Here is a 26,328-nt window from a genome sequence, read left to right on the forward strand (position 1 = left end):
ATGGATCCGGGAATTCTTTGTTTCCACCATTGTGAACACAAAGTTTTTTGTACCATAATACCAGAAAATTGTCCTGTTTGTCAACAGAAACTAGACAGATACGACTATAATCTCTTGCCTTTTAGGTGATTACAATTTTATGTATTATGTTATTTATGCATATTTAAGAACTAAAACGTTAGAAAAAGCTTGTTGCTAAACATCCTATTTTCATTTTAGAGTACCATATCCCTTCGTAAAAGCCTCTCAACATCCGCGGGCCATCGTTATGAAACCTACTCATGGGGATTTTCTCAAGTAAGTATCTCTATTGTTATGTGAATTAAAGCAATAGAGGTCATGGAGTTCTTTGTGACTCACATCCCTTTTAGATAAGAATACAATATGTTCATTGTATTTCAGTGACTATTATAACTCTAAAGATTTACATATAGGCGTCACTAATTCACAAGGGTATGTAGTAGAGTTCAGCGAGGAGGGCATCCGGGCCGTTGACCCTGTCACTAAAAAGTGGAGTGAGTGTGAAACTAGTCTAGACTGGGACCAATGTCTTTTATTAGAACAATTCGATGAATTGTGGAATGAAATTTGGGATGGAGTGTTATTGAAGGTATATTATTTTTATTTTTTATATCCATTTTGTAATATTAATGAGTTTGCCATGGTATAGAATTCATATAAAAGGTTGTACAACTTAAATAAAAGTACATAAATTATAGTAATATAATAAATCTTGTACTCTTTAATTGTAAAATTTTATGAAATGCATGTGAATTTCATTTTATTTCAGGTGAGCCTTAGTCCATTGTGGGAGGCAGAGAGGTATAATGAGGAAAGACACAACTGCTTTACCTTTGTATTAGCATTTCTCCGAGCACTTGACTGTGGAGAACTGTCAGAAAGAGCACAGGACCCTAAACTATTTTGTAAACAGTATGTGGTACCACGAACATCTGCTGCTGGAAAATATATATCACTATATAGACAATTAAAGAGACAAAGTTATTTCATACAGAAACAGTGATAGCCTATCTAATTTATTTTTTAATTGTATGTATTTATTTATGAGTTCAGTATTATCTGTGATTTCTAATATTTAGATAAGTAATTTTGAAATTTAAATGCATTTAATTTAAACCAAATAGATTTATTTGATTTCTTATTTATTTAAATATTTATATTTACTTAACTTTTGATTGGTAATAAAAGAAAACTGGTTTTTACTTAAATCTATCACAGTCTAATCTATATATAATTGGATAAGATATTAAAATCAAACAAAGGCTAAGAGAGGCTGTGTTACATTTTCTGTTTTTGAACGGACCAGATATATTTAATAATATTATTAAAAAAAAGACTAATAATTACTTTTCTTTAAGTTTACTACAAGTAATCAATTTATAATGGCCTAGTTTTATGTCTAAAAATGATTTTATATAGTGTATTATTTCCAGAAAATACTTATCTTCCAAATGTATATGTTACCATAAACAAATTTTTGATTTATTTATTTGAATTAAGTTAGCTCTCACAAATAAAGTGCTTATAGTTAGTAAACTTCGATTAAAAGTAACCAATTTTACATTAAGTCGATGTTGCATATCCTTTTATTAGTATTAATCGAACTATATCTCAGTGTATTGAAAACGATTTAATACATATAATGTATCTATAAAAAGTTATATGTTGTAGTCAATTAGAGTTTTCTAAACATTTACATTCATGATTATTCTATAAAGTCCTCATATACATTCAAGTCGTTCCATATTCGTCTTCTATTAGATAAATGTAGGGTTTTTACAGTGTATTCCTTTTATAACATAAATTAAATAGTATAAGTCCTTGTAATATTTAAATTAAAAATCGAAAAGTTGTTATATTTGTAATTGCCGTATTTACTCTAGGGCCTAAAGAGTCATGGTCCGGTGCCGTAAGCAGCGAGTGGCACTTGAAGCTGCACCTCACTGCTTAGTTTTGAAATATACGCTTGTTTTAATTGAGCAGTAAACTTCATAGGCCCTCGGCGCTAAATGTTAAAATACGTACTGCATATTTGTAATATGAAGAAACATTTCCTTTTTAATGTTACAACATTAAATGATGAGAAAAAAGTTGAATAAGTAGGTTCTGTTTTTTAAATATTTGTACATTATTTACTTTGTTTTTGTACATAATGTTAAGGAGTCTTTGAAATGCTGTAATGCCACGTAGTAGATCATCATGTCTGTGAAGGTGTTGGTGTCCTATGACTTGATTGATAGTAATGCTATGACTATATATGTAACACAAGCGATGTTTGGAATTATAGTTTTTCTAGGAAGGAATTTCTAAAGGAATTCTTTATAATACCATTTATGTTAGATACAGAAGCTGTATTTAGCCAAAACTGTCATTAAATGTTTTTATGATGAGTTAAAAAATGTACAGGTATGAAATATTTTCTGTGTTTCTCACAGAAATCATATTAGTACAGCTTTATATCGAGTCTAAATAAGGAATTAAAATTACAAACATGTATTTGACTAGTCAAATCAGTATTTAGAACATTGCATTAGAGATACAAAACTAAAGTGATACGCTAATATTTGTGGGTATGAAGTATTTATTATGATATTGATTTATATAGAATCCAGCCAGCAGTGACTTAAACGATAAAAAAAATTAAGATATAAAACTTTTTACGAATATATATCCTCCTATGACAAGTGATACAATTCAAAAATCGTAATTTTCTGGTAAATATTTAATTTTAAAAACTAAATTTACGAAAAAAAAAAATTGCACCTTTTTCACATTTATTAAATGCTAAAATGATGTGATAAAATGATACTTGTGAAGTTACATTACGTTACACCTATAGCTTATCATTGCCTAAACTCTAGAATAATGATACTAGCGCAATGTTCCTCAAACAAAAGAAAATAATATAACCCTTTGGATTTAATTTTTCACTCCCCTATTCATATAATTTCCTGAATCTTACCAGTTTACGAAAGTTTTAGGTACAAAGGGATATAAATCTAGATAGCTAAATCAGTTATCACGAAAATGTAAAGAGAAATAAATGTCAAATTAAATATACCACACGTAAAATCGCATTTAAATCACAAAACACGAAAAATACTTTGAGTGATTGGTGGATTGGAAATTTTTGAACACAGTTTTATGACTTAATTATAGCAGACAGAATAACGTGCCCATGTTCAGATAAAAAAAAGGTTTTAACTCGACTTATATCACTTATTACAGGAAGCACCGATATTTAAACTATTTTAAAATAACACACATTGCTTGCATTTTATGGTTTTTGGTTAAATATATACTCATAACAATTATTTTATATTTCATATCAAATATTGCCAAATCATTGGTCTCATATATGGCGGATTCTTCTTTCATGTAAATAAATGGCATACATATTCCTTTTCAGTGTGTTGAGATTATATGTGTATTATGATTATATTCATATATAAATGTCTGAAGTAATGAATAAGTCTGTAAATGTCGAATATACTGCCATTAGTGAGACTTGAAATTTTATAATTATAGGTTTAAGTAGTTGGTACAAAAAAATTTGGAATTGATTTTTCTTTGAGGTAAATATACTTGGTTCTTCAATTAGACTTAATTAAACTAATATTAAATAAGACAGGTTTTGTGATTCTCATGCACTTGAATTACGTATTGCGAGCACTCCTATTCACAGTCAAGTCAATCAAATATCCTGACTCCTTTAATTCTTGCCTAAAAATTATTATCTTACCTTTAAATATGAGTGCTTGCATCTATTGTAATTTTCTATACGAATTTTTTGTATTGATCTCTAAGACAATTTTTCTAGGTGCTACAATTAGAATTAAATAATTGTTACGAAAATTTCGGTACTTTTTTATGTTTTTGAAATAAAGGACATAATTTATTTATATTATTTTATTTTATAACTACCCATTACAGCGTAAAAAATAACAAGATTATATTATTTAAATTATTATAAATATTCGTAATATTACTTATTGCATAATTTTTACCGGAGCGGATTCAATGCCAACCCAGAAGACACTGATATTGAAAACTATTGTAACTCTGTAAATGAAGAAAAGAAAAAATATGAGTGTTTTATTTTAACATAAGTGTAGAAAATTTTAAATTCTTATGAAAATATTTCTAGTCAGCAGTGATACCTGATAGCAATATTATTTTTATTGTTCGATTTTATAGAAATAATTTACCTGAATACGATAACATCGTTGAGGTCGGCCGGCGCATTCCATTTGAGGATGACAGTTTGTCTGTCATACGAATAGTCGTGACTCTTGTGGGTTACTGTGTCCTAAAAAAATTATCAAATTAGTATTAGTTTTAACACCTTTCTTTTATAAGTTAGACATTTTTACACAATAATCTCGCGTTAAGAAAATTGTAAGTCTTCAATGTCATTTAGCTTAGTCACGCCCTTTGACCAATAAAATCGTAGTAAACTAAATAAAACTTTAATATTTCTCAATAACAATTACAGGAGGCCCTATAGGATATGTAGGACGTTTTTTTGTAGTAAAACTTCTTTACGCACGCTTGACTTGGGGATTGCTTACTCCTCCCATGCGTGACGAGAGCGTTACGAAAAGTTTGATCGGGCGAGGCGAATGGAGCAAGAGAGAGTTGAGAGCACACATTTTCTTTCTCCCTTTCTCTCACAGCCAGTTACGTTTCGTATATCTAAGATACCATGTAGGCTTTTTGTGCAGAAGTTTTTTAACCGACTTTAAAAAAGGACGAGGTTACTCAATTCGACCGTATATATATATATATATATATTATGTATGTTCGGGAATAACTTCGTCGTCTATGAACCGAAACCAGGATCTGATGATGGAATCCCAGAGAAATCGAGGGGAAGCCCTCAAAATCCGCATGCTCAGTGATGGCTAATGCGTTTGTTAATTTTTTTCGTCTACTTACGTTGTATTATTGTTAATGAAACTGAAGTCGGTTTTTTTCGTTTGCGAGCAAATAAAATTATAACTACTCCATTCGTGTGGTCTTAAGCGCACTCGTTTTTAACCGACTTCCAAAAAAAGGAGGAGGATCTCAATTCGACTGTATTTTTTTTAATGTTTGTTAACTAAGAACTTTTGATTGGATGGACCGATTTCGATGATTTTTGTTTTAATCGAAAGGTGGTGTATGTCATGTGGTCCCATTTTAATATAATTGCGATCTAACAAATACTTTTCAAGCTATATCTAATAATGCCTATTTATTTAATTGTGTATTTGTATATGTACTGTTGTCGTCGACGTACATTGTATTATACTGCTTGTTGGTACCATTCAAATTTGATCGATATCTGATAAATACTTTTTGAGTAATCTTTGATAACGCGTATTTACTTGACTATTTTTTCGTCTAAACTTACGTTGTATTAATTGTCGATGTGATTGAAGTTTTTTTTTTTTTTGTTCGTCGTACGGACCATCTGATGATAAGCGGATATCGTAGCCTAAGAACGCCTGTAATACTAGGAGCACTGCAAGCGCGTTTCCGACTAGACCGATCATTTCAATTAGCTACCTTACCACAGGAAAAACACTACTCGACATCAATATTATCTTCCTGTACGCCACGGGTAAGTAACTACAATCCCGTGGATGTTGTTATAATTTTTTTTTCATTGAACTAATTGTAATTATTTTATTTATTTATTTATTCACAGAAAATATGCAATTTATGTGATAAACAGTGCAACAAAAACAACAGTTTAACAGTGCACTGTGTTTCTATAGATATTATTAAACTATTATAGAAATATGCTAAAAACTACACAAATCATCGGTTATACATAATATAAATATACTTGGGAAAAAATAACAAATAATGGTTTAAAAAAAAATAATGATAAAAAAAGGTTTGTATTTCTATTTTTAATTTTATTTAATAATTTTTTTTTTTATATAAAAATATCTACATGCGGCCATTTCATTCGCGTTCTAAGTATATGTTGGTCTAAGAAGAATTTTTAAAGTATATTTTTATAGTTTTTTTTTAATTTATTTTTTTTAAATCCGATGGCATTCGTTAATATATTCGTATAAGCGTGCGTTTTTAATAAAAACTAGTATGTCTAGGGATTTTTAATGTTTGATTTGTAATATTTCTTGTTATTTAACTTATTGACTCATTTTTATTTCGATGTTTGAATTAACATATTGTTCTATTATCAATACATATTTTATTTTGGTAGAGGCATTACTTTGCAGTAATTAAACAACTTTAAGGACTTAAGGGTTTTTGTATTTATCTATTATGTACTCGTATATGGGTAGGTGCAATCGTTTTTAATATTCTTATTTGCAGATGATAACTCGTACTATCGAGATGTGATTTAAATTAAAGGTTATACGTTAGTCCAAAAGATATAATAGATTCATCCAAACAATTATAAAACATTAATAGTAATGAGAAAGAAAATTTGGGTCTAATTGTAGTTAATTTTGCTAAAAGGGCACGTAGTTTGTCGCAAACATTGTTCTTCCCAGCTGAGGTTAGTCAGTGACGTAGCGAGCTTATTTCCCCATTCGAAAACTATATAGTCCAGCAATTTTTTATTTTGCGGACCATTTGGCGCCCTTTAACCCCTATGGGAACGCATCCCCAAGGTGGCGGATAGGGGAGTGTTCATCTGGTGCTGTGCGAGCAGAACCAGGAGGGTAGGAGCGAAATAAAATAGCTCCCGTGGACCAAAAAGTTGTAGAAGGACATTGCGATTTAAAAACCCCTGCTGCGGGCCTCTTCGACATCTTCGGAGCAGAGGCCGTAGCAGTGCTGTGAGTCTGGGCTGGGCTTCGCAGAAGAGACGACGGCGGAAGAATTCTTCGGGGCCAACGGCGGCGCTCACACTCCGCAGCGGGTGATAGTCTTGGCGTCAGATGGCAACCAGCCGTAAAAACAAAGCCAGTCATTTAACTCCAAATCATGAAAGGCACAGATAACTAAAGGGCAATCAATGCTAGGGTGTCCCCCTTAAACTACGACAATAGTAATGGAAACGTAACAAATGCTAGGGCGTACCCCCAAAGCGACGCAAATGTAATCGGAGCACCCGGGATATCACCCACGATGCGCATAGCAAGCTGGAATCTGGGCTCGATGACAGGACGCAGCTCAGAACTCAGCAAATTATTACATCGAAGACGCATCAACATTTGTTGCATTCAGGAAACGAAGTGGAAGGGGTCCAAATCGCGTAATATCTGCCTTAAATGATAAAGAAATCTTTAAGATGGCAAAACGCAAACACCAAAGTAGTAGGGATAGTACTACAAACAGATTAATCAACAATAAAGAAGGTAAACTATGTACTAACATCAAATAAAGACATCAGAGACTGCTGGACAGAATACTACACGGAGTTGCTAAATGAGGTACTCCCCAGTGAGGCATCACAAGATATTCCTATTACAGAAGGCCCTATCCCATGTATAAAGCCGGAAGAGATAATTCTGGCAATTAAACGAATGGCCAATAAAGCCTCTGGTCCTGACGATACTTCTGTTGAATTCTGCAAGCGAATTGGAGAATCCGGCGTACTATTCCTGACAAAACTTTTTAACAAGTTCCTAGTTGACGGAAATCCCGATGAATGGTGAAAAACTTTTCTCATCCCTTTCTATAAAAAAAAGGTGATATAAGACTCTGCGGCAACTACAGAGCTATAAAGTTGATCTCACACTCCTTCAAAATATGGGAAAGGATCATCAACCAAAGGCTACTTGAAATAACTAGCGTCACTGAAAACCAATGCGGATTCGCTTCTGGTAAATGCGCAATTAATGCTATACACTCGGTCAGAACATTGATGGAAAAGTACAGAGACAACAAAACAGACTTGCACATGATATTCATCGACCTAGAAAAAACTTTCGATCGGGTACCACGACGATTTTATACCACAATGGGCCAACAGAAGACACGTATCATCTGCATAATTGATGCATTTCAAAGATTTTAATTATGTTTTTAAGATCGTTATATATGAGGTATCTTTCATATGTATATAAGAGTTATGTATTGAAGAGGTCCTAACTGTATTTCATCATTGAGGGTGTTTTTAACACGATATGTTCTATTTGAAGATTTAAAAGTGGGCTGATTCCGTTATTTTTTGATTTTTCAAGAAATAGATATACTATGTTGTACAGTAAAGTCAAATGCTTTGCTATAATCTATAAACGTTATCAAATGTGTTTTCTATCGTTCAAATGTTTATTTATTGAATTTGAAAATATTGATTGAAAATATGACAAGTTGTGAAGTACATTTTTTTTGTCTGAAAACCGAATTGATTATTATAATATATTATTTTCATTATATATATTTTTTTAATTTTTTGATGAATGTTTTTCTCGATTATTTTATTAATTGTTGGTAAAAAAGTTATAGGTCTATAATTTTTATGAGTCAAAGTTTCTTTTCATAATTGGTCTTACAATGCCTGTTTTTAAATATTTAGGTTATAATCCTTACATGACAAATCTACAAAAACAACTCATTTTTTGGTATTAAGTGATTTTTATTACTTTAGAGATATAACAAATATCGGCCGTAATAAATTTAGATGTAAAATCAATTGAATGTTTATAAATATTTTTGTCACGTAACATTACTTTACATGTACTTATTATATTGTTAACGTTATTATGAAGATATTTATTATTTTTTATTATTAAGCATGAGTATGGGCAAAACACACGAGTTCACGTTATTTTTGACGTAAACTTGTGGAGGCCTATGTCCAGCAGTGGACTGTATAGACTGTAATGATAATGATGATTATTAAGCATAACATACTTAATAAAGATTTGATATTCAAAAATTTTGAGTAAAATGAATAGTTATGTAGCTTTGACATTCACGAGTTGGCTCCGCGCGGCTTAAATAAAGGCTTATTTAAATCATACATTATGAACTTTTCAACCTTAGATTGCAACACTCAAGGTTAATAGTAGTAATGAGGTCGAGCTTAGATGGCAAGATTTATTACGATGCTATCGCATTATTACCAGAAAAAATATTATTAATATATGAAATTAATGTACGCGCTACGCGTTAAGCTTCAGCCTGTAATATCCCACTGCTGGGCTTAGACCTTTTACCCCATGTAGGAGAAAGATCAGAGCTTAATCCACCACGCTGCTCCAATGCGAGTTGGTGGATATGTCCCTACTATGTCTAAATTAATGTATGATAATTAACTATATTGGACCTAATTTTTTGTAATTATCATGTATTATTGTATAATTTTTAATCGAGTACATGAAAGATTTTGATAATGTTACATGTGTTACATTCATATATTTACCTATATATATTTTACAAAAATGGGAACGTATTTAGAAAAGAAACAAACACGAGTTCGTTGTTATAATTGTTCCCAAAATTACTGCTTATTATGAGTCTATACACATAAGCTGTGCTTGGGTTTTTCGTCGCGTTGCCGAAACCACTTTTAAATAGACACACACACACACACCCATACACACACACACACACACACACACACACATATACATATATAATAATTTAAATTTTGGATACTATCTTTTGTATGTAGCCTCGCCTAAACGTTTCGCCTCGTTTAGACGGTTCCGTTCAACTACGGTCAAAATTATTATTTGTTATTTTCAAAGTTTTTTAACCCTTTGAACGCTAAAATCACCTTATACTTGAAAAGCACTTGCGAGCCCTGTGCGCCAACGATGTCTATGTCTATAGGCGACAAAAAACACGGAACACAAAAATATTAAATGGAATTATTAAACATCAACATTGCAGAACGTTAGACAGCATTAAGGAAGCTGCACTTGTTACAAAAAATTCAGCCAATATTCCCTTTACCTATTTTCATAAGTTTTACGTCTTCAATGACTAATAGGTTTTAGAAAATGGTAATCTTCAATTACTATTTAATAAATAAAAAAGTAAAATGTAACTGCATCATTAAACACACTAAACGAAGCACTAGCTTGTTATATTTCTCATAATTACAATAGTCAATAATGAATAAGTAAATTTAACAGAGATATTATAAAATGAAATTAATGAGTCGTTCAAATTATCGTTAAAATACAACTTATGTTACAAAAAAAAAAGTAGATAGTATAGTGTCGAGAGGACTAGTATAAACGTATATTTAAATTTTCGTACTAGCTGTGGCCGCAACTTCGTCCGCGTGAAATTTGCATAATCATAAAAAATGTTATTTTGGTATATGTACTGTGTATACATCCATATGCATTTAGTAAAGAGCGGTTATTTTAATATTACAAACAGACACTCCAATTTTATTTATTTATGTAGATAAGAAAAAAATAATGACTTATTAAAACGTAGGTACAATAAAGATAATTTTTATTGATACTTTCTAACTTACCAAAAAGCAATTTAGAATGTAATGGACTATAACAGTTTATATGTAAATGAGTATTATCTTTTTTTCTGTTGTGACAAAACACAGCAAAACACGCAAAATGACAGGTATTTAGGAGGATGTATATTTAAAGGCTGACAACAGACCTTGGCTTGTTAATTCTAATCTATTGCTGTGTTTTCTTTTGCTGTGTGGTTACGGCAGTAATAATATAGCCACCCCTTCTCTTCCCGTGGGTGTCGTAAGAGGCGACTAAGAGATAACAAAGTTCCACTACCACCTTGGAACTTAAAAAGCCAACCGATGGCAGGATAACCATCCAACAGCTGGCTTTGTAATACACAGGTCGAAGACGGGCATCAGCGTCTTCGGTCCAACAAAGGAAGCCTTGCGGTAACCAATCTGCCTGCCCAGCGTGGTGACTATGGGCAAACCACATGAGTTCACACCATTTGTGGCGCGAACTTGTGGAGGCCTATGTCCAGTAGTGGACTGTATTATGCTGAAATGATGATGATGATGATGACGATGAATCTAATGCAATATGACTAACCTCATATGAAGATGCGAGTACAAATATAAAAGTGTAAATATATAATAAAGGTATGATTACTTTGTAGATATACTAGCTTGGTAAATAGTTTGCTTGAATACAGTAGAGTGGTATGGTCACCGTTCTATGCAAATCACATTAATAGGATAGAAGCGATACAGAAGCGGTTTGTATGAAGCCTTGCTTCGAAACTGGGGTTACGCCAAACATCGTAAAATCGTTCGGATTGGCTAAGGCGTTTTAAATTGGAGACACTATACTATACGTCAGACGTCAAGTTAGTGACCGTCTGATGTTATACAAATTAGCAGTGGTGGCGCTAGACCACATGTGGACGTCGGCTACATTAAGTTCGTGAGACCTATTTCACTTCGCAAAAAAAAAAAAAATTAAATTAAGTGAGCCAAATTATAAAATATAGTATGAGTAAACGAGATTTATTTTTGATAAACAAATGATGACAAAAAATAATTACACACAGAAATTAAAATACTCGAACTTTTCGACTGTTACGCCGAGTTGCACGAAACAAAATTAAAATTTAAGAAGAGATTAAACTAATTTAATCACAAGAATTTCATACAATTCTTGCGACTAAATTAGTTTAATAACTACTTAAGTAAATTTTAATTTCTTTTCGTGCAACTCGGCGTTAGCCTCACTGAATTTTATCAATATTGTATCGTAGCTAAGACTAGTTGCCAGACGGACGATTCTGAATACCCGTAAAAAGTACTACTCACTTCCATCACCCACGTGTTCGAAAATAATAAAAGTCATTATCATTTGCTTAGCTTTTTCCCCGAATTGTTCAGGTCGGCTAAACCAGTATGATTGGCTAAACGAAAATAAATAGGTAACTTGTAAAACTTTTTTTGAGAGGCCCCTCAGGCGCGAGGCCGTCGGCGGTGTCCGACGTCGCCGACGCCTAGCGCTGCCACTGCTAATTGGTTGATTCCAAAATTGACACCACTGTTTTGAGCTATGTTTTGCTGAAGGTCACTAGTAGCTCTGATCGAAAGCAATATCTGTTTGTAGTGCCTTCTGCAAAAAATAATGTAAACGATCTTCTAGTACGCTTTTGTAGGTAATACAATTAGTCTTCTAACTAGATATATTCAGTATAGGTATATAGAGTATAGATTACACATAGAGTCCCAACTCATTTGTAAGGGCAATAAAGGAAACCTGGAGATTAAATTGGTGTGTATCCAAACAACATGGATTAATGGTTTGCAACAGTTATTTAGTTTACATTATTGTTTTGTGTCTCACTTTATTTATATTTCGTAAGTATAATATTTAATTAGCCATTTAATATTCTTTAAATTTTATTTGCATGTTCTGCATAGTTGTTATAGAGATGTAAATTTATCTATTTTCTTTTTTAATTTATTCGTATAACAAATGTCATGATTTGATCGTGTTTATATTTCGGGTACTTCCAGTTTACAACGGAAAAACCTGACTGTAGTTTAAATTTTTGATCACCATTTACTAATAAAAAGCTAAAGTACTTTTGAGTATTAAAAATTGTTGTAAAAAATCATATACTTGACCTCCTTCCTCTATAATTTTATTTTACCTATGTTCAGTTGTTATGTAAAAAATTCACTTTCGTACAATATATGTCTTTTGTAAGGTCGATTGTCTGACACCAGAGGGTGTATAAATGTTCCACAGTCATTTAATATATCATATGTATATACGTGTCTATTAGGTACATGAAAATCTATTGCATTAGTGTTGTTAGTATAAAAGTAGTTAGTATGAAATAAATATAAACAGTACACTTATTACTAGGTTCTTATTGTAAAATATTAGATATCCCGGACGGTTTTTTCCGCGCGTATTCCTTACAGCCACGATAAAGAGAGGAATATTAACGCAAAGTCGCAAAATACATCAGAATAAAAAAAAAATTATCAAATAATTGGGATCATCGATCAATCAACCAATAAATCAATCAATGGAGTCGTCAAAAAAACTTGAATGGTTCATATTATAGACATTATGACATTAGATACGACCCCACAGTATTATTCGCGGTGATCTGTAATTCGTTGAGTGTCTTATAGCCATTCTACTTATTTATTATCCACCTCTACGTACTATTTTTCTTATGTAGAGAGACTTAAGGTAAAAAATATTGTTCAAACAAAAAAATAAACGAAACATTAGTTATGTATATATCTGTAGTGATAAATTTTATTGTCTTTAGCTCATGTAATGAATTTAAATGATTAATTAAAATAGATAAAATTAATGTTAAATCAGCTCAATTAAATAAATAATTAAGTTATCATTGCCGGTTTTACCAGTTGTAGATAATGCTATTTGACTGATGACAGTAAAATGTTTTTGATTCATTGTTATTTTTTACCATCGAATTCTACTATATTTATGAGACATTTCTATTTGCATATATTAATCTTAAAGTTGCAGTCTATTAATTGAGAAGAAACAGGTGCTACTGGCCTATTCTACCTCTCGCTGTCAAATACTATTTGTATCGTCATCCATTAAGACTGTATGGTACCTCAAATTGCTTATTTTCCACTCGGCAGGTTGTCCATATCTTCCAAACTACTGAATATTTAAGTTGTAATTTTTTCACCTTACGCCCACGTGACGGTAGCGAAACGGCCAAGCCACATATTTTGACTAAGGTGTAGAGTTTGTGAAGTTAGGGCCTGTAGAGTTAGGGCGTGTAGAGTTAGAAGCTTGGCTCTACATGAGATCTGATAACTTTTTGACAGTGCGAGCCATATGACCTCGTCTTGGCAACATTTTACATGAAAATGTTTTTGGTGGGATAAAATATTCTCGATACAAAAAAATCGTAAAATTAACTATTGTTAATGTTTGTGGGGAGAAAATACATATAATTCGCGCGATGAACAACCAAGCGCTCTCAATTCTCATGTGTGTTTAGCACGGGTGAAATCTGAATTCGAGCTGAGGTAGTGTAGCCCCTTAAATAGCGTTATCCACGTTATTCTGGCTACGGTTATCCACAACTGGTGGTACTTACTGGTTTTAAATGACAGTATAGTGCAGATAAGATTTTTAATAATAAAACATAAAAAAATAAATAAGTAATAAAATGTGAGAAAAGAAAATGATAGGATTGGTATAGGAATTTCAAAAATTACTTCAGGGCAGAAGAGCTTAAAATTGAATGAACATTACATCTAAATAGTACTTACACCATCAGCCGTGCACTTCAAGCTTGTGATGAGAGGATCGTTGGGGTCCACATCAAAAGTCCCCACGATATTGTTTCCCACTCGTGCTTGTACCATAAGCCCGCGGATGGTGTCATTCGCGGTCTTGCCAGAAATGGTCACCGTCATGGAGTGGCCCGCCTTAACTTCCTGTTAAAAATTACAAAATATATATATATAAATCAACCCAATTTAAAGGTTTGAAATGGTGTCAAAACCCTCGCGGAAAAAATTAAAATGAATATATTAGCATCATATCGTACAAAAAAAAACATTTTTGTTCCTTTTGGAAGTAAATTAACAGATTGCAAACGAAGCTCTGTCCCTGTGAGAATCAGCGGTTTAACTGAGCCTGATCCTGAGCAGATTACTAATCTATTCATGGATCACTTTTCTGTAAAGTCACCACTTAGTCAGGCGAATCATATGCAGAATGCTGGGACCGGAGTGAACAGGTTGATAAAAATAACAACTAAAAGTGTTACTGAAACTATAATGACAATGACTAGAGATAAGTCACCTGGTCACGATGGTCTTAGCATTGAACACTTACAGTCGGCTCGTCCTCACTTACTCCGTGTTATGTGTATGTTATTTAACTTATGCCTAAATCATAGTTATATGCCGGATGATATGATGCGTACGTTGGTAGTTCCTATAGTAAAAAATAAAACGGGAGATAACGCTGATAAGAATAACTATAGGCCCATTTCATTGGCAGCTGTCATTTCTAAAGTATTTGGCAGCATTCACACAGTTTAACGTGTACGTCCATTCGTGGGACGTTATGTTCTGGATAGGGTATATAATTTAAAATGTCTAGGACACTATCTGACATCTGATTTAAAAGACGAAACTGATATTGAACGGGAGTGGAGAGCATTGTCGGTGAGAGCGAATACGCTTGCTCGAAGGTTAGCACGTAGTTCACTTAACGTTATAAACTAACTAGCTGTGCCCGCGGCTTCGCCCGCGTTGAAATCAGTATGACACAAAGTTTTCTCGGGAAACTTCCAGTGAAACTCTCGTCATAATCGGCTTAGCCGTTCCGTAAGCCTTCCTCTTGAAGCCCTCTCTAAATTGGTGAAACCGTATGAAAATCCGTTCCGTAGATTTTGAGGGAATCGATCACATACACTTTTGGGGACTTTGTTTTATAATACACTAACTGTTGCCCGCGACTACGTCCGCGTGAAGCGTGCGTCGCGTTTAACAAAATGGTTTGTTGAATTCGTCAGAATTGTGGTATGAAATAATGTAGTAATAATATAGTATTGTAGAGTAAATATGTTTAAAATTACTGCCTGCAATTTAGTTTTTAATATGGTTCTACGTAACTATATGCCAGGGAATAGCGAAACGCACGCTCCTCCGTGACTCCATGACGACAGGGGTAAATAAAAAGTATTCTAGTAACGTAAAGGTTAGATATTATAATAAATATATTTTCTTGTACTACTTCTAAGTGATCAATATAAATTTTTCTTGAACACAAAGGTTTGCAACGCAGTTATTTTGCTTTAAACCGACCCTACTGTATATGTTTCATACAAACTATCAACCCCAATTAAACCACCTTGGCGTTGGAATATCGCAAAATCCGTTCTTAGCGGACGTCTACTAATTATAATCTACCTCCCGGCCAAATTTCATCTTTATCCATCCTGGATGAATGGACCATCCAGCAGTTTTTGAGTTCTCGTGATGAGTGAGTCAGTGACCTTTCTCTTTTATATATATAGATTACGATGCATTATTTGGATACCTCCTCACCATCTATAGAGCATACATTTTAAATTTCAAGTCTCTTACTTCAAAAACATAGGACTTTCATAGAAACTTCCAAACCCCGTTTCATCACCTTAGGGGTCGAGTTTCATAAAATTCGTTCTTAGCGGATGTCTACACCCTATAAAAACCTACTTGACTTATTTTAAGGTTATAACTGTTATAATTTCGAAGATTTCGTGATGAGTAAGTCAACCTACCATCTCCCGTTTTAACCCCAAAAGGGAGTTGATTTCTAAAGATACGTTGTTTAGACACCTTCTCATCATTTATAGAGCATACATTTTAAATTTCAAGTCTCTTTCTTCTAAAACATAGGACTTTCATACAAACTTCTAACCCCCGTTTTACCCCCTTAGGGGTCGAGTTTCGTAAAATCCATTCTTACCGGTAGTTTACGCCTTATAAGGAGCCTACCTGCTAAATTTCAAGTTTGTAGGTGTTACAGTTTCGGAGATTTTGTGATGAGTGAGTGACCTTTCGCGTTTATATATATTATAGATAATATAACATTATACATCTTAATATCTAAGATTTTATTTTTTGTGTTACCCACATTAGGAATTCTAAACATTTTTGAATATCATATCAAAAATTGACCGCTCCAGCGGGGTTCGAACCCGGTTCCACGGCGCCACGGTTCGCTTAAACCGAATATAAAAATCATCATATCGAAAATTTCGCTCGAGCGGGTGCATCGTTCCATAGCTTAATTGGCTAGAGCGCCGACACGGTCAGTCGAAGACGCGGGTTCGAACCCCGCTGGAGCGGTCAATTTTTGATATGATATTCAAAAATTGTACATCTTTTTATATCTGCAGCCTATGGGTAGGATATATTCAAAAATCTTATAGTGCTCTCCGCGTTCAATACAATAACGCGTTCAGGGTACTGTCGGGGCTGCCTCGATGCTGAAGCGCCTCAGGGATGTTCGGTAAAGCGCGTGTTGAATGGTTTTACGCTTTCATGAGATAAATTTGCGGGTTTCTGGTGCGTAGGGTACGGGGTAGAGCCAAAAGAATTCTTGAAACAAATAATTCTTCCTTTTATATATTACTGTAGGTTGAGTGTTCCTAACTATTAAACCTTTTTATTTTAATATGTCTTTTTTGTAAGCATTCAAAGAAAGTTTGTTTTTTTTTTATAACCAGGTTCGCAAACAAGCGTATGGCTCACCTAGTGGTAAGCGATTAACGTAGCTTATAGACGTCTGCACACCAGAAGCATCGCAAGCGCGTTGCCGACCCTATCCCCAATTCCCCCAGGAGCGTTGGTCACCTTCTCACCAACATAACACTGCTTAAAAGTAGTATTATTTAGCTATTATCTTTTCTAAGTTCGAGGTACTACCCCAGTTGGATTGCTCCATATTTTGAGCAGGAAATTTCCTGCTGTGCCCTACCTCAGTTAAATTATCTCAGTTAAGTTAAGTTGTTTAATAGTAGACGAAATAAATGAATATTATAACATATTATTTATATAAATATATAATATTATAACCTATCACTACATAGTATAAAACAAAGTCGCTTTCTCTGTCCCTATCTCCCTGTGTCCCTATGTATGCTTAAATCTTTAAAACTACGTAACGGATTTTGATGCGGTTTTTTTTTAAATAGATGGAGTGATTGAAGAGGAAGGTTTATATGTAATAACATCTATTAAATATCCGCTTAAATTGCAAACGCAGGCTGAACCCTACGAGATTTATCAAAATAATGTACTAGTATTGTACACATTGAAAAGGTCTACAGAAAACTCCGCTATGGTATATGTCTATCTCTTATGGATATCCCACAATAACATTTTTTTGTCATTTACTTTTTACGACAAATAATGGCTAATTTTCGAAACGATTTTAACCAATACAGCATTAATCCTTATATAATTAAATACCTTAAATACATTGTTGATTTAATATAGATCTATATGGCCCTTTACAGCATATGATTTAAATGAATATTTTCAAAGATATTACAGATTTAAAAATTGCGGGACGTAGCGTTTGCGGCGGTTCCGGCCGGCTTTTACTCTAAAGTTAACGCGTTCAGGCCACGGGCAGTAACTTATAAATCAAAACTACTGAATCGATTTTAATCATTTTTTCAGTGAATGACATAGGCTATAATTATATTTTATACCCGTGTGAAGCCGGAGCGGGTCGCTAGTATTATAATATATTATTGTAATACCTACTTATTTTGTTAAAAAAAGTAATTTTCTACAAGACTTACCTTAGTACTAGTTGTAATAACATAAGGAGACTGACTCTCTTGAGGAGAAACGGGGTGGCCTGGGGTCATGTGTTGACATACACTTTGAGGGGCACCCGAAGAGAATCCATGTGCGCAAGTCACGACGGCGAGAATCGTAGCGATGTACGGGAACCACATCTCGAATTGGTTTCTGTAAGTCTCAAGTTCGAATTGTTGAACACCATAATTTATCTAATATACAATATCTAATCATAACCCAAATTAAAGCGTTATAAACTCGGTCAGGGTCCTTTCGTGTCTTTTCATCCCAAGTGGTTTAAAAGAGACAGGTTCTGTATAAGTGTTGAAACGCCAATGGATTGATAGCGATTGCATAAATATGCAAACTAAGTAAGATTTTATGAGACAAAATTTGTCTGTTTGTTGTGTTCTTGAACATGACCTTAATTCCTTTTTTAATATTGTGAGTATTGCACATGTGTAGATATATAATTAATTATGTATACTCACTCAAAAGTCAAAATTATTTCATTTCAAGAAATTCGATTTTTAATGTTAAATTTCATAAATTTTATTTTGTATTAACGGTGTTTTACCTTAAAGAAGCGGAGTGCCGGTTGCTTAATGCGTGAATGGTTCTGAACGGGGCGACCTCGCAACTATAAAGATTATAATAAAGCTGGCCATTGACGATCAGTTTTTCGCGTCAGTTTAACAGATCAGTTTTAGGCGTCAGTTAAACTGATCAGTTTTGCGCGTCAGTTAAACTGATCAGTTTTGCGCGTCAGTTGAAATATTTCCCCACTGACTGGCGTCGCTCCGGCTCTTCAGTTTTCGAACGACCGGGCTGTTTTAAGGACGTGAAGGTACTACCTATTTTTTTTTTGGAAACAACAATGGATTCTGCTTCCGAAAAAGAAACATTAATTCTTAAAGCGGCTACTGTTTGTTGCCATATACTGGTCTACAATGGTCTATAATTCTATATGAACAGTTTTATTATTAGTATCTCATCTGTAATAAGTATGTCAATGGTCAATCGATCATGCACGGTGTCGTTAACGACATTAATTATAAATTTACTAGCTGTCCCCGCGGCTAGGCCCACGTTGAAATCAGTGTGTCACAAAGTTTTCCCAGCAAACATCCAGTGAAACTCTCATCAAAATCGGCTTAGCCTTTCCGTTTCTAAAGATACATTATTTGGACACCTTCTCATCATCTATAGATCATACATTTTAAATTTCAAGTCTCTTACTTCAAAACCATAGGACTTTCATACAAACTTTCAACCCCCGTTTTACCCCCTTAGGGGTCGAGTTTCGTAAAATCCGTTTTTAGCGGATGTCTACGCTTCATAAGAAACCTACCTGCCAAATTTCAAGTTTGTAGGTGTTATAGTTTCGGAGATTTCGTGATGAGTGACCTTTCGCTTTTATATATATTTAGATTTATTTATTTCTAAGTATTATTAATATGTATTTATAAAAAAAATTGTATCTATATCAGCCGACAGTTACCTTTAGCACAAGCATTACATTGCTTACTGTAGGTAAAGACGACCGTGTGTATATGTTATAAATATAAAAATAAAATAAAAATAGTAGATATGTAAATAAACCTTTTGTCGATGCTGTTTAATTTTATAATTTTCGTCCGTTTTCCGCAAACATTCTGAATTTTTATATTTTTCAATAAATTCCGTCATTATGACTCGTCTAGGGGAGGTACACCGACGCTAACTACACTAGTGCACTCTCAATCACCGCGAACACTGCGAGCAAAATGACGCGATTGGTTGGAACGACGATTACGCACACACGGGCAGTTCGGCACGACTCGCCGGGTTGGATTTTCGTGGCGTGTCGTCAGTTAAAACTCTGGAGCGATGATTCTACACTCACGATCAAATTTTGGAGAGTGCGAAAAACTGATCAGTTAAATTGACACGAAAAACTGATCGTCAATGTCTACCTTTACATTTCGCCTCACGCTACATTCGCTTAGGAAGGGCGAATTAGCAAAGAATATTATTTACAGAACAGTCAAAGATAAAGACAATTAGTAGTTAATTCGGAGCAAAAATAAATTAATAAAAAATGGAAAACTTTCGAGAATCACTATGAATAGTGAAAATAAAGATTTTATTGCTACTTTTTGTTACTACTTTACGTAACTAATAAGATAGGTGTGGGTAATAAGGCTAAGATTTGAGATAAAATAAAATCTATATAATGGACTCCATAATTTTTGAAGTGAAACTTCTTTAGGCCGTGAGGGTAAAATTTTAACGGATGAAACGGTAACGTTTTTGTCGGTAGCGTTGGAACGGAAATCTAAAGCTTTAGATTCGTATAAATATAAACGAGACTTAAAAATTAGTTTGCCAAAGAAGTTTCACTTCTGACATATATGTACTTTGTATGCATGCATTTTTCGTTACTATTTTCAGTAATGTTAATTAATAACTATAGTAGGCCTATATATAGTAGGGGGGTTTAATGATGGGAGGAATTTAATCGGACGTTGGTGTTATGCCTAGGAACTTAAAGCATTTATTGTAACTTGTAACCCTATGCTGACACTAGATCATTTCCTTCACCCTAAGATTGCCTTGAAGAGATCGCTTTTTAGCAATTAGGCCGTTTGTATTTCTGTTTTTGGTTTACATTAAAGTAAACATATTTTTTTATTTATGAATCAATTGACACAAACCTAACACTAAATTTTAAGCTAAGCTTGCCACAATTTATTTTATATTTTAGTAAAAACCACATGTAAATCAGATAAGCCGTCCATTAGTGAGACTTGAAATTTTACAATGATAGGTTTAAGTAGGTAGTTGGTTCAAATTTTTTGGAATTGTTTTGTTTTTGAGGTAAATGGTCTTGGTTCTTCAATTAGACGTAATCAAAGTAAGATTAAACAAGACACAGGCTTTGTGATTCTCATGCACTTGAGTTACTCATTGCGAGCACTCGTATTCACAGTCAAGTCAGTTAAATATCCATACTCCTTTAAATATGAGTGCTTGTATCTATTGTAATCTTCTATACTAATTTTTTGTATTGATCTCTAAGACAATTTTTCTAGGTATTTTTTATGTTTTGGAAATAAAGGACAGAATTTATTTATATTCTTTTATTTTATAATTACCTACTACAGCTTAAAAAATAACAAGATTATGTTATTTAATTTTTATAAATATTCCTATTATTATCTACTTATTGCTTTACTTTTACCGGAGCGGATTCGATGCCAACCCAGAAGACAGCGCCATTGAGAACTATTGTAGCTCTGTAAATGAAGAAAAATAAAGGGTCTGAGTACTTATATGCGCACGTAAGAAATTATACTTCATTGGCTAGCTAACTTCACGTTGCTAACTTCTTCTTCGTTAACCAGCTAACTTAAGAGTGTCGATTTTTCGTGACGGTGTGCGCACACATCGTAAAAATTTATTCTCATCATTTTTTCTTAAGGTGCCAAAAGAAGTATAACTTCAAAAAATATACTGAGCGTTTTAATTTTGATATATATGAAGAAAATTTCGCTTAAATTATTGATAGGAAAAAAATATTTATATCCTGTGATACCTGAAAGAATCGTGAAATCAATATTATTTTTATAATTCAATTTTATACAAATAATTTACCTGAATACGATAACATCGTTGAGGTCGGCCGGCGCATTCCATTTGAGGGTGACAGTTTGTCTGTCATACGAATAGTCGTGACTCTTGTGGGTTACTGTGTCCTAAAAAAATTATCAAATTAGTATTAGTTTTAACACCTTTCTTTTATAAGTTAGACATTTTTACACAATAATCTCGCGTTAAGAAAATAGTAAGTCTTCAATGACATTTAGCTTAGTCCTTTAACCAACGAACTCGTAGTAAATTAGATGAAATTTCAATATTTATCAATAACAATACGGGAGACATTATAGGTTAAGTGGGACGTTTTTTTGTATGCATAAAGGGGCGAACGATTGCACGGGCCACCTGACGATAAGCGGATAGCGTAGCCTAAGGTCGCCAGTGATGATAGGAGAAGTGCAGGCGCGTTTCTGACTAGCCCTGACCATCTCCATTAGCTCTAGATACCTACCACAGGAAAAACGCTACTTGAGATCAGTTGTGTTTTTAACTGACTTCCAAAAAAGGAGGAGGTTCTCAACTAGATTGTATTTTTTTTAATGATGTTACTTCCGAACTTTTGACTGGGTCCGATTTCGATAAAAAAAAATTTAATCGAGAGGTGGTGCGTGTCATTTGGCCCCATTTAATTTATTTGAGATCTAATAACTACTTTTCGAGTTACATCTAATAATGCGTTTCAAATTGACTATTTTTTTCGTCGACCTACGTTGTATTATATCTACTGCATAACTTTTTACTGGGTGTACCGATTTTGATGATTTTTAATTTATTTAAAAGCTGATGTTTATCATGGGGTCACATTTAAATTACATATCTGATTACATAGGGCATTTATAATAGTTTAATAATATTTTATACTTTAGTATTACTCTAGAAACACAGTGCACGTTAAACTGTTAAATTGTGTTTGCTGCACTGCTTATTACATTGATTTTATTTTTTCTCTGAATAAATAAATAAATAAATAAATAAATGGTTTACGATTAGTAAAATAAAAAAAAACATTTGTAACGACATCCACGGGATTGTAATTGTCTGTGGCGTAAGGAATAATTATGTTTAGTCGTAAACGAAAAAACTGACTTCAATTACATCGACAAGATACAACGTACTTACGTTGTATCTTGTCGTAGGAAAAAATAGTCAAGTAAATACGCGTTATCAAAGATTACTCATACAGTTGTAATTAAGTTGAGAATCTCCTCCTTTTTTGGAAGTCGGTTAAAAATAAAACTGGTCTCAAGTAGTGTTTTTCCTGTGGTAGCTATCTTTTTAGTCTTAGCTTTAGCTTATCTCTTTTGTCTTACACCAGTGCGTCTAATATTATTCTACATTGAATATATGTATATATATTTACGTGTCTATTGCATTAGAAATGGCCAATTTTTATGAAATCTATATATTAATACGTGAAGCAAAAACTTTGTACCTACCCCTTTTTACGAAAATTGCGCGGACGGAGGAGTATGAAATTTCGCACATTTATATTTTATATAGAGTGGAGCTAACATTTTTTTTAATTATGCATAAAAATACATTAAAACAATAAAAAAAGACATTACACACTACCATGTATTTGAGACACACACGCATATATACGCTTTTGTTTAATGTTAAAAATTATAATTTAAATTAATTGTGTTCGAATTTCGACCACTAGGCGACCACTAGTAAATATAAACAGTACACTTTACAAGGTACTTATCGTAAAATATTAGATATCCCGGACGGTTTTTCACGCGTTTATTTTTACGATATACGCAATAGAAAATAATATATTTTATTTAATTAAAGTTATTTGCCAATAAAAGGACCTTATATAAGGAAATTATAAACCTCAGATGAACGTTTAATAATAACAGATTGTAATAGTAAAATTGTCCGAAGAGTAAAATTAAAGGTTTAATTCGTATTGCTTCTTTCAATGAGTAGTACCTATATCATAATATATTCAAAATTATTTTGTGCCATTATGTTTTAATTTTTTTTTTCATAATAAACTACGATATCATAAAACATCAGTTGGATGTATCGATACCTATTTTAAATGACATTATAGTGCGAATAAGGTTTTTAATAATAAAATATAAAAAAGTAATAAAATGTTAAAAAGAATATGATCAGATTTATATTAAGTAATTTCAAAAATTAGTTTAAGACCTTAGGGGCTTAAAATGAACATTTACGTCTAGATAGTACTTACACCATCAGCCGTGCACTTCATGGTTGTGATGAGAGGATCTTTGGGGTCCACATCAAAAGTTCCCACGATCTTGTTTCCCACTCGTGCTTGTACCATAAGCCCACGGATGGTGTCATTCGCGGTCTTGCCAGAAATGGTCACCGTCATGGAATGGCCCGCCTTGACTTCCTGTTAAAAATTACAAAAAAAAAAAAAATATTTATATTAAGTTTTTCTTTACTATCACAATAGTAGTTAATGTGCTTATTAAAACTTACTTCTTCTAGTGTAGGTTGCTTGTACCTAATCATTAAACTTTTTTTATTTTTAGACGCCTTTTTTCCTTGTAAAGAAGGTTTTGTTTAATAGTAGGCGAAATAAGTAAAAATAAAGAAATTGAAAAAGTAATAAATCTTTTTTTATTATGATGACAAGTACGTTGTCTTAGTTAACCTCTTAAAAGGTTCCAATGTATGAGCTCGTCTTCTAGATTGCGGCAACGAATTCCAAACGCTTCGACAGTTAAAGATTTTGAGTAAAAGGATGAAGATGACATGGAATCTTTAGGATTAGGTTATCGTTAGAGCGGAGAGATCTTTCGTGAGTATTATTAAGAAATGTGAACCGTTTTTTTTAGATAGGAAGGTGTTAGATAGATAGATAGAATATTAATTTTCTACAAACTTACCTTAGTACTAGTTGTAATAACATAAGGAGACTGACTCTTTTGAGGAGAAGCAGGGTGGCCTGGGGTCATGTTTTGACAAGTACTTGGTGGGGCACCCGAAGAGTATCCATGGGCGTAAGCCACGACGGCGAGAATCGTAGCGATGTACGGGAACCACATCTCGAATATGTTTCCTGTAAGTCTCAAGATTGAATTATTTAACACTACGATTTACCCAATATACAATAGTCTAAAATATCACCAAGGGGGTCAAAAGTTGTTAGAAAACATCACGTGATTAATAGTAAACCCCTTATATAAAATAGTTAATATTCGTCACAGTGACAAACAACTAATAAATATTTTATATTAAATAGTAAAAACAAATAAAGATTTTACTCACAATCTAATACTGACTCACAATTCTAATATAATACAGTAAAAAATATTAATAAAAATATTAACTCACTAATAACACAATTACTCTTACTAAAAATGACTAAACTTTTGAAAGTAATTTTTTTTAATACTTCTCAACAGTTAAATTTTTTCATTTCAAGAAATGCGATTTTACCTTATAGAAGCGGAGTGCAGGTTGCTTAATACGTGAATGGTTCAGACGGTGCGATCTCGCAACTTTTAAGAATATATACTGCGCCCCACGCTGTATTCGCTTAGGAAGGGCGCATTAGCAAAGAATATTATTTACAGAACAGTCAAAGATGAAGATGATATAAATTCAAAGTAAACTGACTGATCATTGTAACAATTAATAAAAAAGATTTCAAATATGTAAAATAAAACCTATATAATGGACCCCAAAATTTTTCGTTACCAGTTTCAGTAATTAATAACAACATAAAATAAAGAAATAAATTTTTTTAGTGCCCTGAAGCAGTGTTGTATTCCTGTGGTGAGTAAGGTGGCCGAGCTCCGTTAGGTGGTCGGGGTAGGTTTTTCGATGCTTGCGGTGTTGCAGGCGTTGAGCCACACGCTTGTTGGTCAATCTCGTTGTATAAAAAAACGATTAAAATAAAAAAAATGGCAACTTATCACGAAAACAAAAACAAGTTTTATCATTTTAAAAAGCTTTTTATTAGTTCATTTTATACTATAGTAGGCTTTCCTAGTTTTTATCAAATGGTAATTGATGAGGGAACTAGGAGAGGAGAAAGAGAGAGAGTGGAGAGTAAGTTGTATGATTTAAAATTCTAAATTATTTATTTTCAAGTTTAAAGTATCTTCTTCACGGATCTTCTATATTTTTTTGCATTCTATGTATTAAATTAATAGAATGATTATCATGTTTTATTTTATTTGTAAGATTTTTTCAAACACCTATCTAACGCCGAGTTGCACGAAAAGAAATTAAAATTTAAGTAAGTAGTGATTAAACTAATTTAATCGTAAGAATTGTATGAAATTCTTGTGATTAAATTAGTTTAATCTCTTCTTAAATTTTAATTTTTTTTTCGTGCAACTCGGCGTAAGATCTTTAAGTCCACGTTAATTAATTATTATCAGATCGATTAATGACGATTCGTAAAGTGCTTTTGAAGCCCATTTGAATAAAAAAAGTAATTAAATAAGTATCTTCGATTTTATTTA

The 26,328-nt window shown here is 33.0% G+C and overlaps 3 protein-coding genes across 4 annotated transcripts; 1 reads left to right on the forward strand and 2 right to left on the reverse strand.

Annotated features, from left to right (window-relative positions):
- LOC123669125 (MKRN2 opposite strand protein) lies at positions 1-3,921 on the forward strand. Its single transcript, XM_045602759.1, has 4 exons — positions 1-125; positions 220-297; positions 403-610; positions 791-3,921. Exons 1-4 carry the CDS (start codon positions 1-3, stop codon positions 1,022-1,024), a joined length of 645 nt encoding a protein of 214 aa, XP_045458715.1. The 3' UTR covers positions 1,025-3,921.
- Positions 3,922-3,955: 34 nt separating this feature from the next.
- Positions 3,956-18,839, reverse strand: LOC123669126 (putative defense protein Hdd11). The gene is made up of 5 exons (XM_045602760.1): positions 18,807-18,839; positions 18,229-18,400; positions 14,189-14,356; positions 4,230-4,330; positions 3,956-4,083 (listed from the first exon to the last, which is right to left on the reverse strand). The coding sequence occupies exons 2-5, from the start codon at positions 18,385-18,387 to the stop codon at positions 4,011-4,013; spliced, it is 501 nt and encodes a 166-aa protein (XP_045458716.1). The 5' UTR covers positions 18,388-18,400; positions 18,807-18,839; the 3' UTR covers positions 3,956-4,010.
- A 2,513-nt stretch (positions 18,840-21,352) lies between these two features.
- LOC123669127 (putative defense protein Hdd11-like) lies at positions 21,353-25,347 on the reverse strand. 2 transcript variants are annotated; one of them, XM_045602761.1, is made up of 5 exons: positions 25,295-25,347; positions 24,742-24,914; positions 24,075-24,242; positions 21,866-21,966; positions 21,353-21,507 (listed from the first exon to the last, which is right to left on the reverse strand). In XM_045602761.1, exons 2-5 carry the CDS (start codon positions 24,898-24,900, stop codon positions 21,435-21,437), a joined length of 501 nt encoding a protein of 166 aa, XP_045458717.1. In that variant the 5' UTR covers positions 24,901-24,914; positions 25,295-25,347; the 3' UTR covers positions 21,353-21,434. The 2 variants fall into 2 exon arrangements, with proteins under 2 accessions (XP_045458717.1, XP_045458718.1); XM_045602762.1 differs by having other exon boundaries at positions 24,742-24,922; positions 25,295-25,335.
- Between the last annotated feature and the right edge of the window lie 981 nt (positions 25,348-26,328).

Source organism: Melitaea cinxia, chromosome 3 (genome assembly GCF_905220565.1).
Source record: "Melitaea cinxia chromosome 3, ilMelCinx1.1, whole genome shotgun sequence".
Lineage (NCBI taxonomy): Eukaryota > Metazoa > Arthropoda > Insecta > Lepidoptera > Nymphalidae > Melitaea > Melitaea cinxia.